Raw genomic sequence first — 19,966 nt, forward strand, 5'->3', positions numbered from 1 at the left:
ATATTATCTTATTTATTTTGTTGTTGGCAACGCCATATTATATGAAAACTCTTCTGATTATTATGTAATTTTATTAATTTCGTTATTCTATTTTGCATATAATTGTATGATAAATAAATTTGTGGGGGTACATGGCAAGCAATTCGGATAAATATCTCAATGAGGTGGCATGCGATTTGGACGCACCCTTCACAGAATCTACTATAGATAACAATTTGTGTATTTATTGCAATTATAAACTATGAAATCATTTTTGATGTTTATTTTAAATCTTATCATATTGATTAAATATTATTTATTAATAAATTAATTATTACTCGTTACTTATATAATATATAATAATTATAAAAAAAAAACATATTTTATTGCGAATAATTAAAATTAAAATGTACAACTGAAACTAAATTTTTACACTTTCGTTTTAACATGTTATGATAATTTTGTAAGATTTTGTTTTTTTGTATTTCAATTAATTTATTTATTTTATTGACCCATTTATTGTACTTATAATATTTAATTTTTTTTTTTTTTATTTGGTTAGGTTAAAAAATGGCATAACGCAAAAGCGGTAGTTCACACTTGTAAATGTAAATAATTCCCTTAGTTCTGTGAATTTTTAATTCTTATTATTTACAAAACAATTTTTTTTATAAAAGTATTAGTTGCTAAAAATAGACAGAAAAACAATATTTTAATCAAATAAAACCACCGCGGTATCTGCATTTGACATGGCCTTGACTCGATTTATTATTATTTTGATTTATTTTGTCAGTAAGTTATGTTTCTAAATTAAAACAGAGGATATCGTTTTATATTTATTATAAAGTATAAGAACACTTTAATAAACTCTCGTACAAATAAAATACCGCAAATAAAATAAGCGCCTACACTATGTCTGTGTTTACGGTTTTAAATAAATAATAACGTTTTCATTTGATGTATATCAACCAAGTATTTAATATTATATACTTAAAAATCAGCAGACTGAATTTAAACCAATATTTTGCATACAACTCAAAATAGATGAATTATGACATTACGAATTGTATCAAAACTCAACAAACACAAAACAATATTGTGCAAAGTTTTTCTCCATTATGTTTTTTATTATTTTTTAACGATTAGTTATTATAGCTATTGTACATATGTAGTTATCAAGCCAATTTTCAAAATCCAAAAGCAAACGCAATTAACCCAAAGATATAGTCGGCGGATTTTCCTTTTGTCACGTATAAACGTATTTCAAATAGAAAAAAAAATGATTGCATAATATAATAAAAAAAAATAAAAAAAAAAATGATATGAATAAAAAAAAAACAAACAAACAAACAAAACGTTTTGCGCATCATAATTTATTATTATCTAAAAATTAAACTGTTTGCGTGACGGATAGCTTCGACATTTTTTACAAACCACGCGATCGCGTTTGATCCGTAAAACAATCAGATTAACGCGTCGACGTGATTATTGAACAGAAACTATTATTTAAACGTCCAACACACATAATATAATAATTCACGAGTAGACGATATTACAGTATTCAAAGGTGCGAGTAAAGTTTGGAGGACTATGTGAGCGAAATCCACAGATTATATTATTATAATATAACCTCATAAATGCACTTTTCGTGCTTTTACAATTAGATGACATTATCTAGATAAAATACTTATACCACATCTGTGTATACAGAAAGGTAAATAATATAATTTCATTTCTAATAGTGCCAATATATGTATTAGTGGCCTATGACTTTTTTAGAACTAAGATTATACAAAATTATACGTATCACATCAGGTGTACATCTAAAGTCTGGCTTCTCTGTACTTTTTGATTACTACATCAGCCCGTGAATATTATTTGGTAATGACGACGAAGATATTAATAATAATAATAATAATAATAATAATACATAATACATAATGATAATAATAATAATAACAACAACAGTACAAATAATGCAGAGGTATGCGATAATAAGACGGGATCTTAAATTATATTATTAAGGCTTGAGTTCCGCTGTCAGTCTCACCCCTCGCTTACAACATCTGCGGCCGCCGTCGGTTGTCGTTGTTTTCGGGGTTGATCAGCAGGCACGCTCAACTCAGACCACATCCGGATAGAAGTCCGTGTCCTGAAACACTGTCTGCGGTTCACCCGTCAGCCTGTCCACGGACGACGCTAGACACCTGTAAAGGCCCTTGTCCAGTGGCGTTACGTCATGGAAATGCAGAGTGCTGCCTTTAGGCCTCAGGTGCATGTCGTATGTCTGCACCTCACCCATTCGCCTCATAGCCATCTCCTTGTCCGCTTTTCCCGGGTCCACTCGTTCCCACACGATGTTCTGCAAACCGACAAAATTACACACCGTAAACCACGATACCATATTATTTTAATGACTAGAAAAACTTAACGGGTTGGTGGTGCGCGATCACGCCATAACCAGTATTAAAAAGCAACCCCTGTCAGATGACTTGTTTTTAAATGATTTCGGTATGTGACATTTTACAATACGAGACTTGAAAAAATCTACGAGATTACAAAGAACATATTCCAGCAACGAATACGTAAAGTTACGATGTTATCTCAACAGTGATGTGAACTGTGATTAAAGATACATAAATAACATATATAATTTAGTAAGTATATATTTATAAAACAATTTTAAACAAACACGACAATATAACACAAACCTAAATAAATTAATAATCATAAGACATAATATTATGTTAAAATTCAAAGAGACTATAGGCCTGTAAGATATTTTAACTTTTTTAATAATATTTTATTATGTTAATGGACACAAGTTGGGATAATGTGGTTTTAATACCAGGCTCATTCTACATGTAACAAATTCGAAGGATGCATCCTGCTGAGATAAATATATGTATGGTAAGTTATCCAACTGTAGACCATATTATATGGATACTTAGAGATAATACATAGTAAGGATAAGCATTTTAGCCTAGAAGAGCTGGTCTATAGACTAACAAGATTTTGTTAGACGCGGTATCACAGCTGAGGTTGAAGAAACACCTCTCAATCCACCACTACATTGTTTTACACTTATTTTTTTTTATTTTGCATTTAATCAAATTTCAATAAACGTTAGCACTTAGAAAATATTCACCGAACTGTAATGAAGCTTCTCTAACTCTATCTTTCGCCCTGTATCACATTGAAGTTCGTAACAATAGTACAAACCCCTGTACGGGAATATGGAGATGATAGGAGTATCTATTATTTTCTCAGAGAGGTCCAACATACGACCTCTAGACTTCTCAACATGATGATTCTAACCAAGTATAGAAAATAGGCGATGCAACAACGACAACTTTACAAACTCAAACCGGAGTAATGACAATATTTTCGTACAAACTCGTAAAATTATTTTATATATTCATGTGAAAATCCAAAAAATAAACTTGTGTTATACGAACTAGCATGGTTTCACAAAATCATTAGATTGCCGTTTTAAATAATAAATCGTACTATTACAACTGCGGCGAACACAATATTATCAAATGATGACAAGCAATAGAAACACGTGCGTCGTCGGAACTTTTGAATCTGATCGAACTCCGAGTAGAAAATTACAGTTCGTTGTACGGGTTGTAAACATAATTAATGATATCATTTTTTTTAGCACACCCAACTACACTCGAAATCACGTTATTTGGCAACGCGCTTATCTGTTTGGTAACGTAAGGCCGTTAGCGAGTAAAAACACAGCACCGCAACAATCGCAAAAAAGTTCTGAACGCGACAATAACAGTATTGTGTACATTAAATGAGTAAAACTGTCTCCGTGAGTACATTCACGATAATCATCTTATCTGAAAGGTGAACGTTGACTACGACGCGCCAGAACACTTTCTCGTAAACTGTTGCGAATACAGCCACATTTATAATATATAATAATAGAATAAACAGCTATAATATTTTAACCGAGTGTTGATATATTATTAACGTACAACAAACATTATTTTTAAAGCTATTTAGGTTTTTGAAACATAATTAGTTTTTTATTTATTACTGAGCACGACTTATAATTAAAAACCAATACTAAATGACATTATTGAAAGAAAAAAATGTATCTTTAATATTGTTTATCTAGTTATAACGTTTACAAATGACAAATTGACAACATACACTATTAGTTTTGTATCCCGAATTAAAATATTATTTTCTAAACGTTTCGATACCGGTTCAAACAGTTTATTAACTATGTAGTTATAAAAGTATACCTATTAAAAGTTGGATAATCAGAGTGAAGAAGCCAAAGGTACATAACAAAATATTGGCCTACTACTGATAAAAAATTTATATGTATTGCTAATTAACTATTAACGCAAAATTCGAAATAATCCAAAGAATGCTTCGTTTAAGAATATAATTTACAATGTATGATTTTATTAAAAAAAATTAAAAAAAAATTAAAAAAAATCTATTAAATTATTTCAATTGATGATTGAGATATTTAATCAAAATACTATTTCCTTAAAACATTAATACATTTTTAAAAAGTGAGTTGTATATTAACACAATCAACCGATGTTCTATTTGCATAATAATGTTGTGCACCAGCACCACAGCCCGATCTATAACTATGTCGCTTTCAAACATAAATGGTTCAATAAATTGTTTAAAACAACGTTTTTTTTCTTCACATTATATTTAGAGTTAAATGTGCAATTTTTTTTAAGATCGCTTTTTTCTTTCTTAATTTATAAGTTGATACTATGTTGATTCGCATTCATGGCCGTGAAACGTTCTGACGATTTTGTCATATAAAAACCTATATAGTACAAAAGTATATTATTATAAGTGTATAATATCATATTTTACGTATAAAATTGTCATGCACAAAATCAAGCGTGCAAGATACACATATTAATACTATTGACATAATTATAGTTGCGAATAATTACTTTAGAAAGGCCCTACAGCTACAATAGGGGGTTACCTTCAATCCTAAAAAACTTATAAAAACTGATTTTTAGATATATAGGAAATTAGTATTCTCAGTAAATCCTTTTAAATTGAAACTCATCAGTCATCGTGCAACAATTTTTCTAAACACATTTAAGTAAGCATTCATCAAACATAAACTCAGTCAACTATACTTTACTCGAATGCCTATCATCTCCCCTGAAAACAAAAACAAAAAGGATTTCAATAAAATCTCCTGCTACTCGCATCACCACCTCCGTTTACACAAACAATAAAGTAACAAAAAAAGTTCGTATAAACCTCAATATTGATTCTTCACCAAATATCATTGAAAATTCGTTTTAGTAAATAATGTATAAGATATTTCGTGAGAAACAAAAATTGTATATTCTTGTACTTTGTGATTCAATATTTTGTGAAACCTAAACTTATGACCATATTTTACAATTACAGTTTTATTTTATTCGCTAGCCATTATTTCAATTTTTCAAGATTTAAGAAAACACAACTGTAAAACTGTATAACTATAAGAGTGTAAGACACAATATAATCGATATAATTAATATAATCATAAGTCAGCGCACAAAATGTCACTAAAAATATTATAATGGAATAGCCCACATACCGTATGTTTGTCTGTGTGTAATCACTAATCATCATAAAAATCGTTATTTGGTATGTAATGCATAATTCGTAAATACGTAATTTAATTAGATTTAATTAAAAGTACAACGTTGTGGTATCTCATTTTCGGAGAAAAGTGACTATGGCCAATGTAATGAAATCCAGGGAGTTTCCCGAGTGCGTCCCAAAACGACCTTTCTTTAATGATCCGAGTGCGTCTGAAATAAAGTATCATCCTAGTGCGTTCCAAGAAAAAAATTTATATTTTTGACATAACCCTAGTGCGTCCCAGCTCATTTAGAATTACCCGGGATACACCACAAGGAGGTGAACTGGCTTACACCTTAAAAATATTTTTTGTTTATTATTTATGCAATAATATCTTTTATTTTAACTTACACCCACGAATTTAGGTAAGCAAACTAATTATTTTAAATGTTTTTTTATTTTTTTTTTTTAAGAAAAATTGTAATATTTATTTTTAGCATATCTTTATTGGCTGGTATTTAAATGCAATTATTTTGACGTAATTTAGTCTTGATATTTTATAATTTTGAAATTGATTCAAATTTTCTTCGATGTATACAATCTTCTTGAACGTGAACCGAGTACGAACTCGGGCTATATTCGATATAATTTTTTGATATGATTGCGGAAGCACTCGATCTATTCAATATAATTTTTTAATAAGATTGCGGACGCACTCAGCCTAGAAAAAAAGTAAAAATTAAAAACTGGACGCACTCGGGATATGCTCGAAATCCGAGGTAAGAATAGCTGGCCACAAACACACACTATCGCCGTCATAATTATTTACTTGTAATGTTTGTTTGCCTATATCTGGAGCATTATGCGTTTGAACGAATTGCCTTTTTACCCGCATAACAAAAGTAACGTGTTTGGTTGAATTCCTTATAGTGCGATTGAACAAGTATAATACGTCCATACATTTTAACGTTCGTCTCCTGTGAATCTATCTCACTGGCACGATGCCACCGCTGACCGACTTACGGATTATGCTTTCATACCTACGACCATCAGCAATGACGTTAATACTCACCACAATAAAAAAAAAAAAAAAAAATGATAGTATACAAATTGAAAAATTGAGATATGGTTGTACGTATAATATCTACATTTCATCAAAAAACAGTTCGTTTTTAATCATAGACAAGGAAGTTACGGATAGTTCCAAGTCTGTCAAAATGAGAGAAAAAATGGATTTATAAGATACTGCCTAGTGTCTAAACACTTAACAAGATAATATTAAAAAAAAGGTCACCCAAACACATTATATTTTAAAATCAGTAGCCCAAACCCATTATGTAAAATTTACCATATACATAGCAGTTTTTACAAATTCACTTAAATGCAAACCATCCATGTATCGATGTACTGCTATATGGTCCAGGCTTGAAAAACTAGATAAATAAGTAAATTTATAGTTGAGATTCAACTTACAACTGCTTTCAAACTGTACAAAAATATTCTCGAACCCATTTTACCTAGCCCCATAAAACTGAATATTGATATTACACGTGACTACGTGAGCACTGCCATATTCGATACGAGATGCGCTGGCCATATTCACGTCGATGTCATGAAACGGTTTTCAAAAATCCACTCTTTTAGACTGCCTTATCAAACTTTATTATTAATGTATAACGGTTTAAAATAAAGTAAATCTTAAACCGTGATTAATATGATATAATATGCCATAATATCATTAGACACATAATGTTATGTTATTTACCTATTCGGTTGTCTGTTTCAACTAGCGTTAATTATTCTATCAAACCCAAACTTACGGATATCACCGGCACAGTACTCGGAAATTCACAATTGATCTCGGCTCCCGTCGGCGGTACTAGTTTCCACCATCCACTACCGATTCGCAGCCTTCGTTTCTTGCTCTCCGTCGCAGACGCAGTGTCTATTCGGTTGTAAAATCCCCATCTGTAAAAATTCCCTGTGAATTATTTATTTATTATATACTTCTTTTGTTTCCCTATTAATTTATAAATATTGTAAGCAAAATTATTTCCATTCCACTTATACTCAGGTATCTACTGATATGAAAAGTAAATATATATTTTTAAAATGATTTGACAAATTCAATTTTCCATTCAATCTAACCTTACCTTTTATTCTAAAAATTAAAAAATAAATACATCAAGTTCGGTAGAAAAACTTAATATAAAATACTATTTAAATTATTTTAAAACTAAAAAACTACAAACAAACTTTTTAAAACATAATATTTAAAAAGAGAATCGAATTTGTTCATTTATATTTTACATTCATATTCTAAACTATTTATTATATTTTTTTGCCAATTAAAAGTTTTATGTATAAATCTGAAACTGTAGTAAAATTAGTGAAATTATAATCTGATACAAACATTAATTAAAACTAGGTTCCTCTAAGTTTATCATTTGATATTATTTATAGTTCAATTATTATTAGCAATATTTTATATCCAGAACTTCAGTTTACAAAATTGATTTTAAAATTAAGTGCAATTAAACTGATTTTCTATTTCTCCATATAAAAAGTAAATAATGAGATTAAATTATTTGTTTAATTATTTTACTTAACCTCGATTTTTACATAGAATGTTATTAGATTCACAATACAACCGTGTTTTAATTTGCCAGCCATTTATATAAATAAGAATGTTAATTTTAACATTTTAATTAATATAAATCTAGGTAGAATATAAACATTTTATGTATAATTATTATTAATATTCATATTTGATATTTCTACATTGATCATAATTCGTTATTGAACAAATATAATTAGATTTTTGGTTTCATTATTTATATATTTTTACACAATTATATGATTATAACCATTATTATTATTATATCCTCATGTTGTTAATCAAAATAATTGCATTTGAAACGCCATTGTTTTTAGTTCCCACCGTTTCCACTTCAATTTTTGTCAACTTAATAATATAATATACAATTTTTAAAATAACAAAACTGTCCTAAGCATTCAACGATATATACATTTGTCAAAAAAAAAAAAAAAAAACAAATATGCATATTTTTTGAAATATCAGCAACGAATTTAACCAAATACCAAGTAAATGTGTATACATAATATAATTAAGCAGTCTTCTAAGAATACTAATGTATTCAAACATAATACATATTTATTAGGTAAGTAATCGTTTAGTTATGCAGAGTTCATAATCGTTTAAGACCTATAAAATATAATATTATTTTTTAAATGCGCAAAAATAAAATTAAACATTGTTCAAACATTGTGTATCAGTCGAACCTCATAGTAAATTTTGAATAAAGCAGTTAACGCATTTCAATAATACAAATACTCGGAATATAATACTACATATTATATTATTTTTCTAGTTATTAAGCTATTGACGTTGTCTTTTACAATATTATGTTTTACAACTCGCCGATGTTCGTATTTGACTAGTGTTCTGCGCGTCTCGTCCTAAAAACATGCATTTTAATAACATGTTATACGTTTGATGTTTGTTTCATCGCAAAATGATATTAAATTACAATTGCAATATCAAAGTACGACGATTACGCACTGTATGACCCAATTAAGTGTAAAATATCATGCGATATATTTTAAAGATAACCTGCAGTTACGCTTTTTTAAGCAGTTTATTTTTATTTTTGAATGTAATTAGTTGAATTTGGATTTTGTAGTCATTTAATTGTTTTATCTAATAGTGAACAACAAAACTAAACCAGTTAAATTTCATTCGTTTCACAAACAATAAAATAGTAGATAATTTTTTTTTTCTTTCTAATTTTTTTTTAATATTTAATTACTTAACATATATTTAAAACATTCAAGAGGCCAATAATTGTGTTAATATATTATAATATTTTTTACAAAATTAGTTCAATAGATTTTATCTCGTAATTCATAATATTATTATTATTGTATTATAATACTTGTATATGTGATTTATTTTTGGCAAAAATTAGTTAATAAAACCACTACAGTAATACTAATAATGATTAAGCTCAGCCTAACTTTTTACTGTTAAAATAAAATTTTAACTTTAAAAACTTAAAAAAAAACTTTAAAACTTAACTTATTACTGTTATAAATATGTAGTTGTAGAAATATATTATGATAAAATAAATGTCCTTAGAAAGAAAAAAAACGCCAACAGTCCATCTTCGCTTGGAATAACTATACTATTAATTTAATAATTATTTATCCTGAGTTCGAATTATACACACCCATTATAGTCAACGACAAAGTACTTCAACATCTATAACTTGTACAACATATCGAATTTTCCAGTATTCTTAAAATAATTTTAAATATTTTTAAAACTGTTTTAGATTTTTATATATCTACATAAAATGTACTCTTGCTATTTCCACTATAAAAGAGATCACACATTTATTTTACAAGTTGGATATTTTAGATTCATTACTTATGCGAATTTCCTTATTTACATAAAAGATTTTAATGTTAAACTACAGTTAAACTATTACACACATATTATAATACAATATATGTTAAAATGTCTTTATCATACAGCATGAAAAACTTCAAATACACGCGGATTGCTAAGAATGGGTAAAATTGCATACTATTCAAAAATATGTAACGAGTATGTGTGCATTTGATATGAATGTATTCTATACTTCTGTAACGAATTTGTATAAAACTAGGTTTTCAATAGATATGCAAAATCGTTCAATACCGAACCCTAGTTTGGTTATTTACAGACCAAACTATAAAATTATTAAAATGATACGGGGGCATATTCGATTAGGTACACTTAAACACAGCAGCATATAACTTTACTATGAGTCAACAAATCGTAATACTAATTATAAAATTAATTACTCTAATATCAATATTATAAAATATACTTATTGATATTGGCCAATAGATTGTCTCCAATTACAACCATTTTTCGTATATATGATGTATTACTGAATTTAAATTTAACTTATCCATCACAGTGATCCTCTCGAAATCAACCATGCAGCATAACAGCACCCATTTGCCCACCTTTTTATCTTCTTTTCTTTTCCTAGATTATTTTTTAAAAATACTGATCATTTTTTACTTTTCATCCCTAAACTCTAAAGTATCAACTAGATCCAATTTACTACCAGAATTAACTTCCAAAATTAAAGTTTAAACTAACCATTTTTACTGCTCCTAAAGGTGATGACAGACAAAAATACCATATCATTGTAAAATCGATACATTCATCGTTCCGAATCTAAATGTGAGCATGCTCGGTGAATTACCCTATTTATATTGCATGATATATTGCTACGGATGCATGCTTATTCCTCGCCAAGGTTGTGTGTTGAGTACGGGTTTTTTTTTACTGAACTTTACCGAAATTACGTAGCCACCAAACACGCTACACAAAAAATTATTGACTTTGGAAAAAAATAACATGCGTAAACTTACAAGTGATGCGAAATCGTTTAGAGGGATGCCGAGTGCCGACGAGCGTGTTGCACAGGCGTAACGTCCTGAAAACACGTACCCATTTCAATTCAATATGTTATAACTTTTTAACCTGTACAGTGTACACATATAGGTAGATTAACCGGGGCGTTAAATAAATAATATATCCAAACCCAATTGAAAATGGAAAACAAAAGTCCACAACTGCTATAAGAATCGTTGGAAACCTCTACAATCATCATGTCTTGGGACGTTTTCACAAGTAAAATATGTGTTTTGATGAGGTTGGTTTTTTTATTATTAATATTATAATTATTTATCCGACGTTAATTTCCTAGAATGTTGAATTTTATTAGTATCCTTTTACGATTTTTACTAAATCACTTTTTTATAATCATAAATAAATCCTCGAAGCCACAAATATTTTAAATTACTAATCATATGATAAAATAACTCTTTTATTACAATTTTTCATTGATGAATTTTTTCAAATGTAATCATAAAATCTTAATTTATGCCGTTATAATGTAATAATTTATAAAAAAAATTAAAAATTAAATAACAATTTATAACATGTAAATTATTTAACATATTGTATAATATTACTATAGTTATATTTTCAAACCTAGAATAACTTATACCCTGATATTATTCTATGCTAATTTATGTTTCCAGCTGTGGTAAAAATCATTACTTGTTATATGGTATGCCTTTCTGGAAGTTCTCTCGCATCGAAGCCAGCTTTTCAAAATACCGTATACTGTAACTGAAACAAAAATAAACTGCATCAAATTTTATGTGATCATGATACTCAAAGTCTAAAATAAAGTGTCTAGTGAAGGTTTTATTACGATTCCTACTCAAACACGTACAATAATATATATATATATATCTGTGTATGAGTATGTTTGTGTTTGTGTACGTGTTTTACTATAATATACGTGAGAAAGTGATGTGCAGCGGTGTTTGTAAACGGTCAAAGGGCCGTAATATCTCGAGCCAAATTGTATAAATACGTTTTAAAAAGCTCTTTCTTTTTGATAAAGAAGTCCTACTTTTTTCCTTAAAGCTACAATTTTGTTTAACGACACTGCTTAATGGAAAAACTCCTTCGTATAAGTCACTAAACTTTATAAAAAAAAGTATAACAATATTAATCGAACAATAAATATTTTAATTAGATTTCGGAGAAAGTTTGATTTTCCATTGCTCATCATTTTTAATTATATTGTTATTTCATTAATTTAATTACGAGCATCTTGTTTATTTCTATTTTTGTTCCTTTTTTACATGAATGACGCACAGAATGCTTCGTTTTACAAATAATTTTATTGTTCTTGTATCACCAGACGCAACTACGTTAAATCACAATTAACAAGAATAAAATTCGAAAGTTGTACTTTTTAGTATTATACCATAGTCTATAATCAAGTACCGCTAGCTATTCCTAAAGACGATACTTCCAACAAACTTGCATCAAGGAATATTTTTGTTTACAACATTTTTGAGAATTCTTTAAAATTCCAAATTTGTTAAAAAATACATTTTTTCAATTATTTTATATGATTAAAATTGTTATGATAAATATTATACATGTATTTTTAAAACATCTATCCATCGAGGATAGACAGATTTTCGTCTTATTTAGTAGGTAATAAAAAATAGTAAGTACATATTATTTTTTTAAAATTATAAGGTATTGGTAATCATAGTCAATTGTATGATTTTTTTTTTAAATAAAATAAAATATTTACGCAGGTAAATTTGGCAAAAATGGGCTGTCGGAAAAATATACTTTTTTTTATTTTGGCGCAAACGGGCAGTGCCCAAGATGAATTAATTTTTTTTTGACGCAAATACGTAACCCCCCTTAATTATAAACTAACAGAGAAAAATGTATATTATATAAGAACCAAATTAGTTTTTATAACATAATAATATATAAATTATGTATATTGTACAATATGGAACAAAAGTATATATAATTAGTAGTGTGATCACACAATTAATCCAAATAAATATTTTTATACTCCATTAAAATATCTTAATTTGATTAAAATATAATACATTAGGTACTCCACTAGTTTGATTTATTTAATTTTTACAATCTCTAGTTTTAATGATTTACACAGAATTATAGAAATTAACAAATTCGATTTTCCTATTGCCTCGTGGTGTGTTCACTTAAAATATGAATAATTTCAATTTTATTATGGTTTATTAAATTATTAATTAACTAAGATAATTATATGTATATACTTTTCAATTATGTAACCAATAGGCTGTTTTGAATTATATTGTAATTAATGGAATCCTTATGTTGAAATTTAATATAAGGTATTTTTATATTTTCCAGCGATTAAAGTTTATTTTAAAATTTATATTTATCACAAAACTTATTATCCAATATTTAAGTAAAATGCACCAAAATTCAGTCTAACGTTTAATGAGTCAACAATAATTCATACCCTAAAAATATCTTTATGATTCATGTGAATTCTCGTGGTGTGTTCTTGGGAATTTCCCTTCATTACTATACAAATACACTCATACTACACACTACACAGTATTCATAGATTTAATATTATGATATATTTTATAATATAATGAACGAACTTTTGTAATAACACAAATATTATAATCTCTTTGTATTAAAGATATTAAAGTAGGTAACAATTTAATATTAACCGAGTTTGCAGTTTTGTTGCCCGTCAAGAGGGTTAGTAAATTTTATACATTATTGTACACTGGGATCCCCGAATTGTCCGGTATTATAATATTCTATTGGTCAGTCACTGTTTTATGCCTCTTGAAGTAAAACTGTTGAAGTACTTACGGGTTGGTCAAACACCTAGACGGGGAAAGAAGAAGGAAAAAAGGGGAACGTTATTTAAAATGCCCCACAATGCACTTTAAATACAATATATATGAACAAATACGTTCCGGAAAGAGTGAAGTACTTGTGCATGGTATTTTTAAAGTAGTTTTTTTTGTTTGAAACCAACTAATTGATGATGTGAATTACAAAATATTTAGGTTTTTATTCAGTACATAATTATTACATTTGAATAACACTAATTGTTAATTTATGTTCAAAGTATTTTAATGTTGATGGATATTGTCAGAAAATTTTAAATAATGAATTTAGACAATTGAAATGAAATCATTCGATGATTATTATCAACAAAAAACACCATTTAAGCATGCTAATACGGTGTGTTGGTATGACATGGTGGTATAGTACAGTTTAGAAATGTCAAATACGTGACACAAAAATCCTAACACAATTTAAAATTCATCGTTTAAATGTGTCAGAGCACGTAAAGCTGTCGTGTAGAGATTGACTCTTTCATTTTATTAAAAAAAAATAATAATAATAATAATAATAATAACAATAAAAAATCGTTTGAAACATTTTCAATGGATATTATGAAAAACGACCAATAACAATTAATATACTGACTACATAGTATATATTTATATATATATATATATATCTCCTTTTTTAAATCAAGTCGGTTTTTTTTTAAATTCAAAGTTCTAAAAGAAAGAAAAAACAACACTATTGTTTTTATGGTGAAGTGTTTCTATAATAGCTCGCACTTCTTCCGTACGCGACTGTGTCGTATATAAAATACATACAATATACCGCAAAAACAATACGTCTGCGAAACGTTTCTTTTATTTAAGAATTCTCTGGATGGCGTCTCAGAATGATTAAATTTTGTAAACTGTCTGTAGAATTAAATTTATTAGAATTTTGTTGAGTAGAATTCGCGCTAAAAATAATCCCGAATACATTTTACGGGTAATTAAAATATCTTAAACGCTGTACGTGTAATCGAACTTTATTTTAGTGTCGATCGTATTAAAAATAAAAAAATAAAAACTGTATATTTTATAAATTCTACGTTTACGTCTTTCACGATATTTTCAAAAGTTTTACGCGCTTTTACAAACTAGATTACGATATCTATATTTTATATCCCGTACTTTGAAATATAGATATAAAAAAACCCATAAAAGACTTGTTATGACGTGTTGCAAAACAAATATAAAAAAAAAAATATGTGCACATACCATCAGAACAAATTGTATGAAATATATATTATATTTCGCTGTCGATATTCGTTTAAAATACAATAATATATAATGTTATCGTGGAAAACATTATTTTAGCGATTATTTTGGTGTGGCCTATGACTTGTCACGGTCAGGATGAACTACCAACGGATTCAGCCAAAGAAAGGACACGTCGTATAGCAGTGCTGTCAAACAAAATATTGTCAATAATATTTCACTCAACCATTAGATTAAGATGATTGCTAAGTTGTTCCTAGTATAACTTGTTTTAACACACCTAGATCATGGATAGTTAAGGTAGTATATGGACTATATATATATATATAAAAAAAAAATATAATATCTAAAATGTTAAGGTTTGAATTATCTTATATCATAAGCAGCGAACATTCTAATTTATAAAGAGAAAAAACGATATTTTATTGGATCTATAAGTTTTATAAAATTTCATTATGAATAAACCCTATTTATGCTCATATATAGAGGAGACTAATCGATTTTGTCTTTTTTAATTTCAGATTTTACCTTAATTTATTGTATCTAATATTATTGAGATACATTCTTGATATGTTTTTCCGGTAAAATTACATACAGAAATACAATCCAGTTTAATCTGCTAGCAACAATAAATGTATTTTGTCGTATACAGGGTTAAAAGTTTCCGTAAAAATACTAAAATACAAATAAATGAATACTAATGAAAAAAGTTACAAACGTTGTTACCCTACCAGTTCTATCTGTGATTACGTCAATGAACAAAGTACCATCTTATATCTACTTTTACGTTCTATCTTTTCCTATCCAAAACTACATATACAATATTATTAACTAACCAATAGACTGGATTTTATTTGGACTTAAATTACTATAATACCAATATACATATAGAAAAACAATACTTTATTTCTATAAATAATAAAATAATTTAATAAAAAAAAATATCAATATTTTAGCTAGTTACCGCAAATATAACTGTTGTATTTTGAATTATAAAGAAGAGATAAGTCCTAACAATCAATAATCGTATAGTTATAATTAATCTTAAAATATAGAAATCAATTTGTTATGATATTATTTACTAGTGATAACTAATATTTATAATTTTATGATTATACATAGATATAGATTTATATATTATGTGTATAATAAAGTCTAGTATAGAATAATATGTAATTATATTTTATACAGTTATTGATAATTATAAATCAAAATAAAATATATTTATAATTTACGAAGTTGAATATTGTGAAAAATCAAAAATTATATTTACTATTACATGATTTATTACAAAATTAGAAGTATTTATATTCCAAAAAAAAATCTAAAGACTGCCAAAAAACAGATAACACGAAACAATGACGCATTTATCAATTGACTGAAAAACAAAGAAATTTCAAAGAAACTACAGAAATTAAAATAATTATTCATCAAAATTATAAAATAAATATTTTTTTTTTATCTACAATATTATTTAAGTTTTTTTTTTTTTATTCATTCGGTGCTGAAATTTCGTATAATTATAAATAAAAAAAATAAGATTGGTAATAATTCATAAGAAATATTAATTAAAATAATTAATTATGACATGTTGACATTAATTATTTGGTCAACTAATCAGCTTGGTATTTGATATTTTAATTTAGGTTATTATATATTTATCACAACAACAAAATATATTTTTATTTAACGTAAAAAATAAATTATATTCATATATTCTAAGGATTTCTTATTTTGTTAAAGCAATTACGAGGTACATAAACCGAAGACAAATAGATGCTAGCTAACGTGGTCCATTCTACAATTTTTTACGGCGCTTCTGTTTTGGGCATCCACGATGAGCAAAAAAGGTAAGACGCACAGCATTAAAGATGGCGTGTGCGTATCGCACGGTATTGGGAGATGCTGTATTGATCATAACAGGAATATCCCCAATTGACTTAATAGCTAAGGAAAGATTGCAAATCTTTGAAAATGTCCTAAGCATAAAGCAAGAAAGGAGTTGCGGAAAGAATGGCGAACAAGATGGGATTCATCCACCCATAGTAGCCGGTAGGTGGACTCACCGGCTCATACCGAAATTGGACGTTTGTTCAAACGAAGTCACGGCGAGTTGAACTATGAACTCACGCGAGCACTTAGCGGACACGACTGTTTTTCCGGCTATCTGCACTGATTCGGAAAACTAGACTCTCTGACTTGCTGGTACTGTGAAAATGAAATCGATGACGCGTACCACACCTTTTTCGTTTGAGACGCATGGTACACTGGGCTCAATAGAATCAATGCCCTACTCGGGATTGAAATAACGCGTGATAATCTGATTGCGGTCATGTTATCGAACAACAAGGCTTAGAAGATCATAAACGGCTACATTTATGAGGTGTTGTCAAAAAGGGAAGATGAAGAGAAAAGGCAGCAAAATACAATCCAGATATAAGAAGTAGTTAAGATAATATTAGTATGTAGGTATACCGAAGGCAACAAATGATAGAAGTAGGGGGTTCTCTTCTTATTATACCACATCCTTGTAAATCTAAACCATTAGATAATATTGTTGTTTTTCAACAAACGATGATGGCTGGAGGTAAAATGACAAACGCAAGTATAACCCCCCAATTCATGATTTCAAATGTAAAAAAAAAAATAGATTTGCAATTATTTTAAATGTATAACATTATATTTAAAATCATTATGATGATAGAGGTGGGTACTAGGGTGATATATTATCATCCTTCAGATCCATAATTTATTTTTATGTTTTAATAGTTTGTTCAATAAATATAACAAAATAAAATTATTTTATAGTATCCGGTTTACATTCATTGACGGTTATAAATCAAAAAAAAAAAATAATAATAATAACAATAACAAATAACAATAACAATAATTGTAATATTTGTGTTTTATAATTTTTATAAAACGTTGCGGAGTTTTTTGCAAAAATAATTTACCAAAGATTTACTATTTTATTTATTTATCAGTTTATAGTTCTATAAAAAATAAAAAACAGTTTAAAACCAATCTCGATAAAGTGCATAATATCAAAAGGAGCTTTTTTAATCATCACTCCGAAAATAATATCGTAAACATACCGTTAGGGGGTGTCGTAATCATAATATTATGTGTTTTAGAAATACTCACGCATGGTGTCTCGGATAATAATACTGGTGCCAGGTGGGTTTTAAGATTTCGGCCAACGTCACGGCGAGCAATACCTGAATAGTCACTAGAACCCGTGGCAACATAACGTCTATGTAGTAGGAATACGTTATTGACCACGAGTACGCTGTATAACAAAACAGATACTAACAGAATAAAATGATAATAATAATAATAATAATAATATTATTATTATCGTATAATGCTGTCGAAATGTTACGTTAGTGAATCGGTCATATGATCAACGCGTCGAGAGAAGATTTGATAAAAAAATCGTCGCCTGGTTTGTTATATTATATTATATTATAAATTTGAATTAAATTATATTATAAGTATATATATATGTTATTTTTTTTTTTTTACTACCGACAATGACGTATCGTGTATTAATAATAATATTATCACTGCACGAGACGATTGCATCGGACGGACGGCGTTCGCGATGTGCGGATGATGGTCTAGAAGAATCGGTTTTTTATACGGAACTGGAAAATCACTGCCCGGACGTAGGTATTCGCGAGCATGATATATACAACGGTATCATTTTTTACTTCTTCCACCTCTTCTGTCGCAAAACAGTGGTTTTCTTTTCTTTTCTTTTTTTTGTTTTACCGGCAATGGCCGTTTTTTTAGCGCGTTCATCGTCGTCGTCGTCGTGACCTTCCCACCAAGGATCCCATGATTGTCAGTCATCGGTGGAAGATCGGTAGCGCGTAATATGCTTAATGATACAACGTTACTATGATTCGCCGCGCGACAACGTATCTAATGTTGTACGTATGTGATGATGATGATAATATGCGCTCTCTCCCTCGCTCAGCCTTGATTTGTTTACCGCGTCTCGTTGACTTCGTTTTCGTGACGACGTTTGTCTATTTTCATCAGTTCATCGCCATAAAACAAACGCGAGCGCAACATAATCGTCTTCGTGAAGGTCGAACCAAATATTATTCGTCCGTCCGGTGTTAGCTGGAACCATCGGGCGTAACTATATTACACACTTTCCGCCCTCCCGCCCCTTCCACCGTAGAAAACTGCCTGATTTTTCTGCCAAATGCTGGACAACAAACAATTCTAACACATAAAATTATAACATTATAATTATTACCTGCTTTAGCTTTCGTTTTTCTCTTTTCCGCCGGCATTAACGCGCTTAACATTTCGTAGAATATTAAATATCTATGAAAAATCTATTTTAGATCTTGGGGATCACTCGCAAGCATTATCAATAATCTTCACTGCATTTTATAAGTTAACGCAGCAACGCGCGTATGGTCTATATGTAGCTTATTGTATATCATTATGTTTATTATAATTTTATTATTATCACTATTTTTTGTTTTTTTTTATTTTATTTTGTTTAGCACAGTTGCACTTTCGAAAACTGCAAAACTAAAAACATTCATTTCTATTATTGTATACCTACTAGATGGCTTGTTCAATCATACGCTAATACCGTATCCTTCATTGAACTTTAATGACGGTTGTGTGTATGTAAAATCAATATCATCGTAACTTTAATTGGCAATGACAGACATTGAACGGTACGAAACTTCGCACAATTTTATTTAACACACATTCGAATGTTTCAACCGATGTGGTATACAATATTATACTATTAAATGTTATTAATAATACATCATGTCAGTACTGTTAGTAGGAAATTTAAATTTATAAAATATTGAGTGAAAAGGTATTTAAGACCATATAA

General features: G+C 28.4%; 1 protein-coding gene across 2 annotated transcripts; it reads right to left on the minus strand.

Moving 5' to 3' along the window:
- Positions 1 to 1,335: 1,335 nt before the first annotated feature.
- LOC112603018 lies at positions 1,336 to 18,579 on the minus strand. Of its 2 annotated transcripts, none has more exons than XM_025351420.1 (4): positions 18,238 to 18,579; positions 11,708 to 11,779; positions 7,383 to 7,530; positions 1,336 to 2,341 (listed from the first exon to the last, which is right to left on the minus strand). In XM_025351420.1, exons 1-4 carry the CDS (start codon positions 18,339 to 18,341, stop codon positions 2,102 to 2,104), a joined length of 564 nt encoding a protein of 187 aa, XP_025207205.1. In that variant the 5' UTR covers positions 18,342 to 18,579; the 3' UTR covers positions 1,336 to 2,101. The 2 variants fall into 2 exon arrangements, with proteins under 2 accessions (XP_025207205.1, XP_025207207.1); XM_025351422.1 differs by having other exon boundaries at positions 11,708 to 11,795; positions 18,238 to 18,295.
- Positions 18,580 to 19,966: the final 1,387 nt, after the last annotated feature.

The sequence above is a fragment of the Melanaphis sacchari genome, unplaced genomic scaffold, assembly GCF_002803265.2.
Source record: "Melanaphis sacchari strain LSU unplaced genomic scaffold, SCAv2.0 Contig93_pilon_pilon, whole genome shotgun sequence".
Lineage (NCBI taxonomy): Eukaryota > Metazoa > Arthropoda > Insecta > Hemiptera > Aphididae > Melanaphis > Melanaphis sacchari.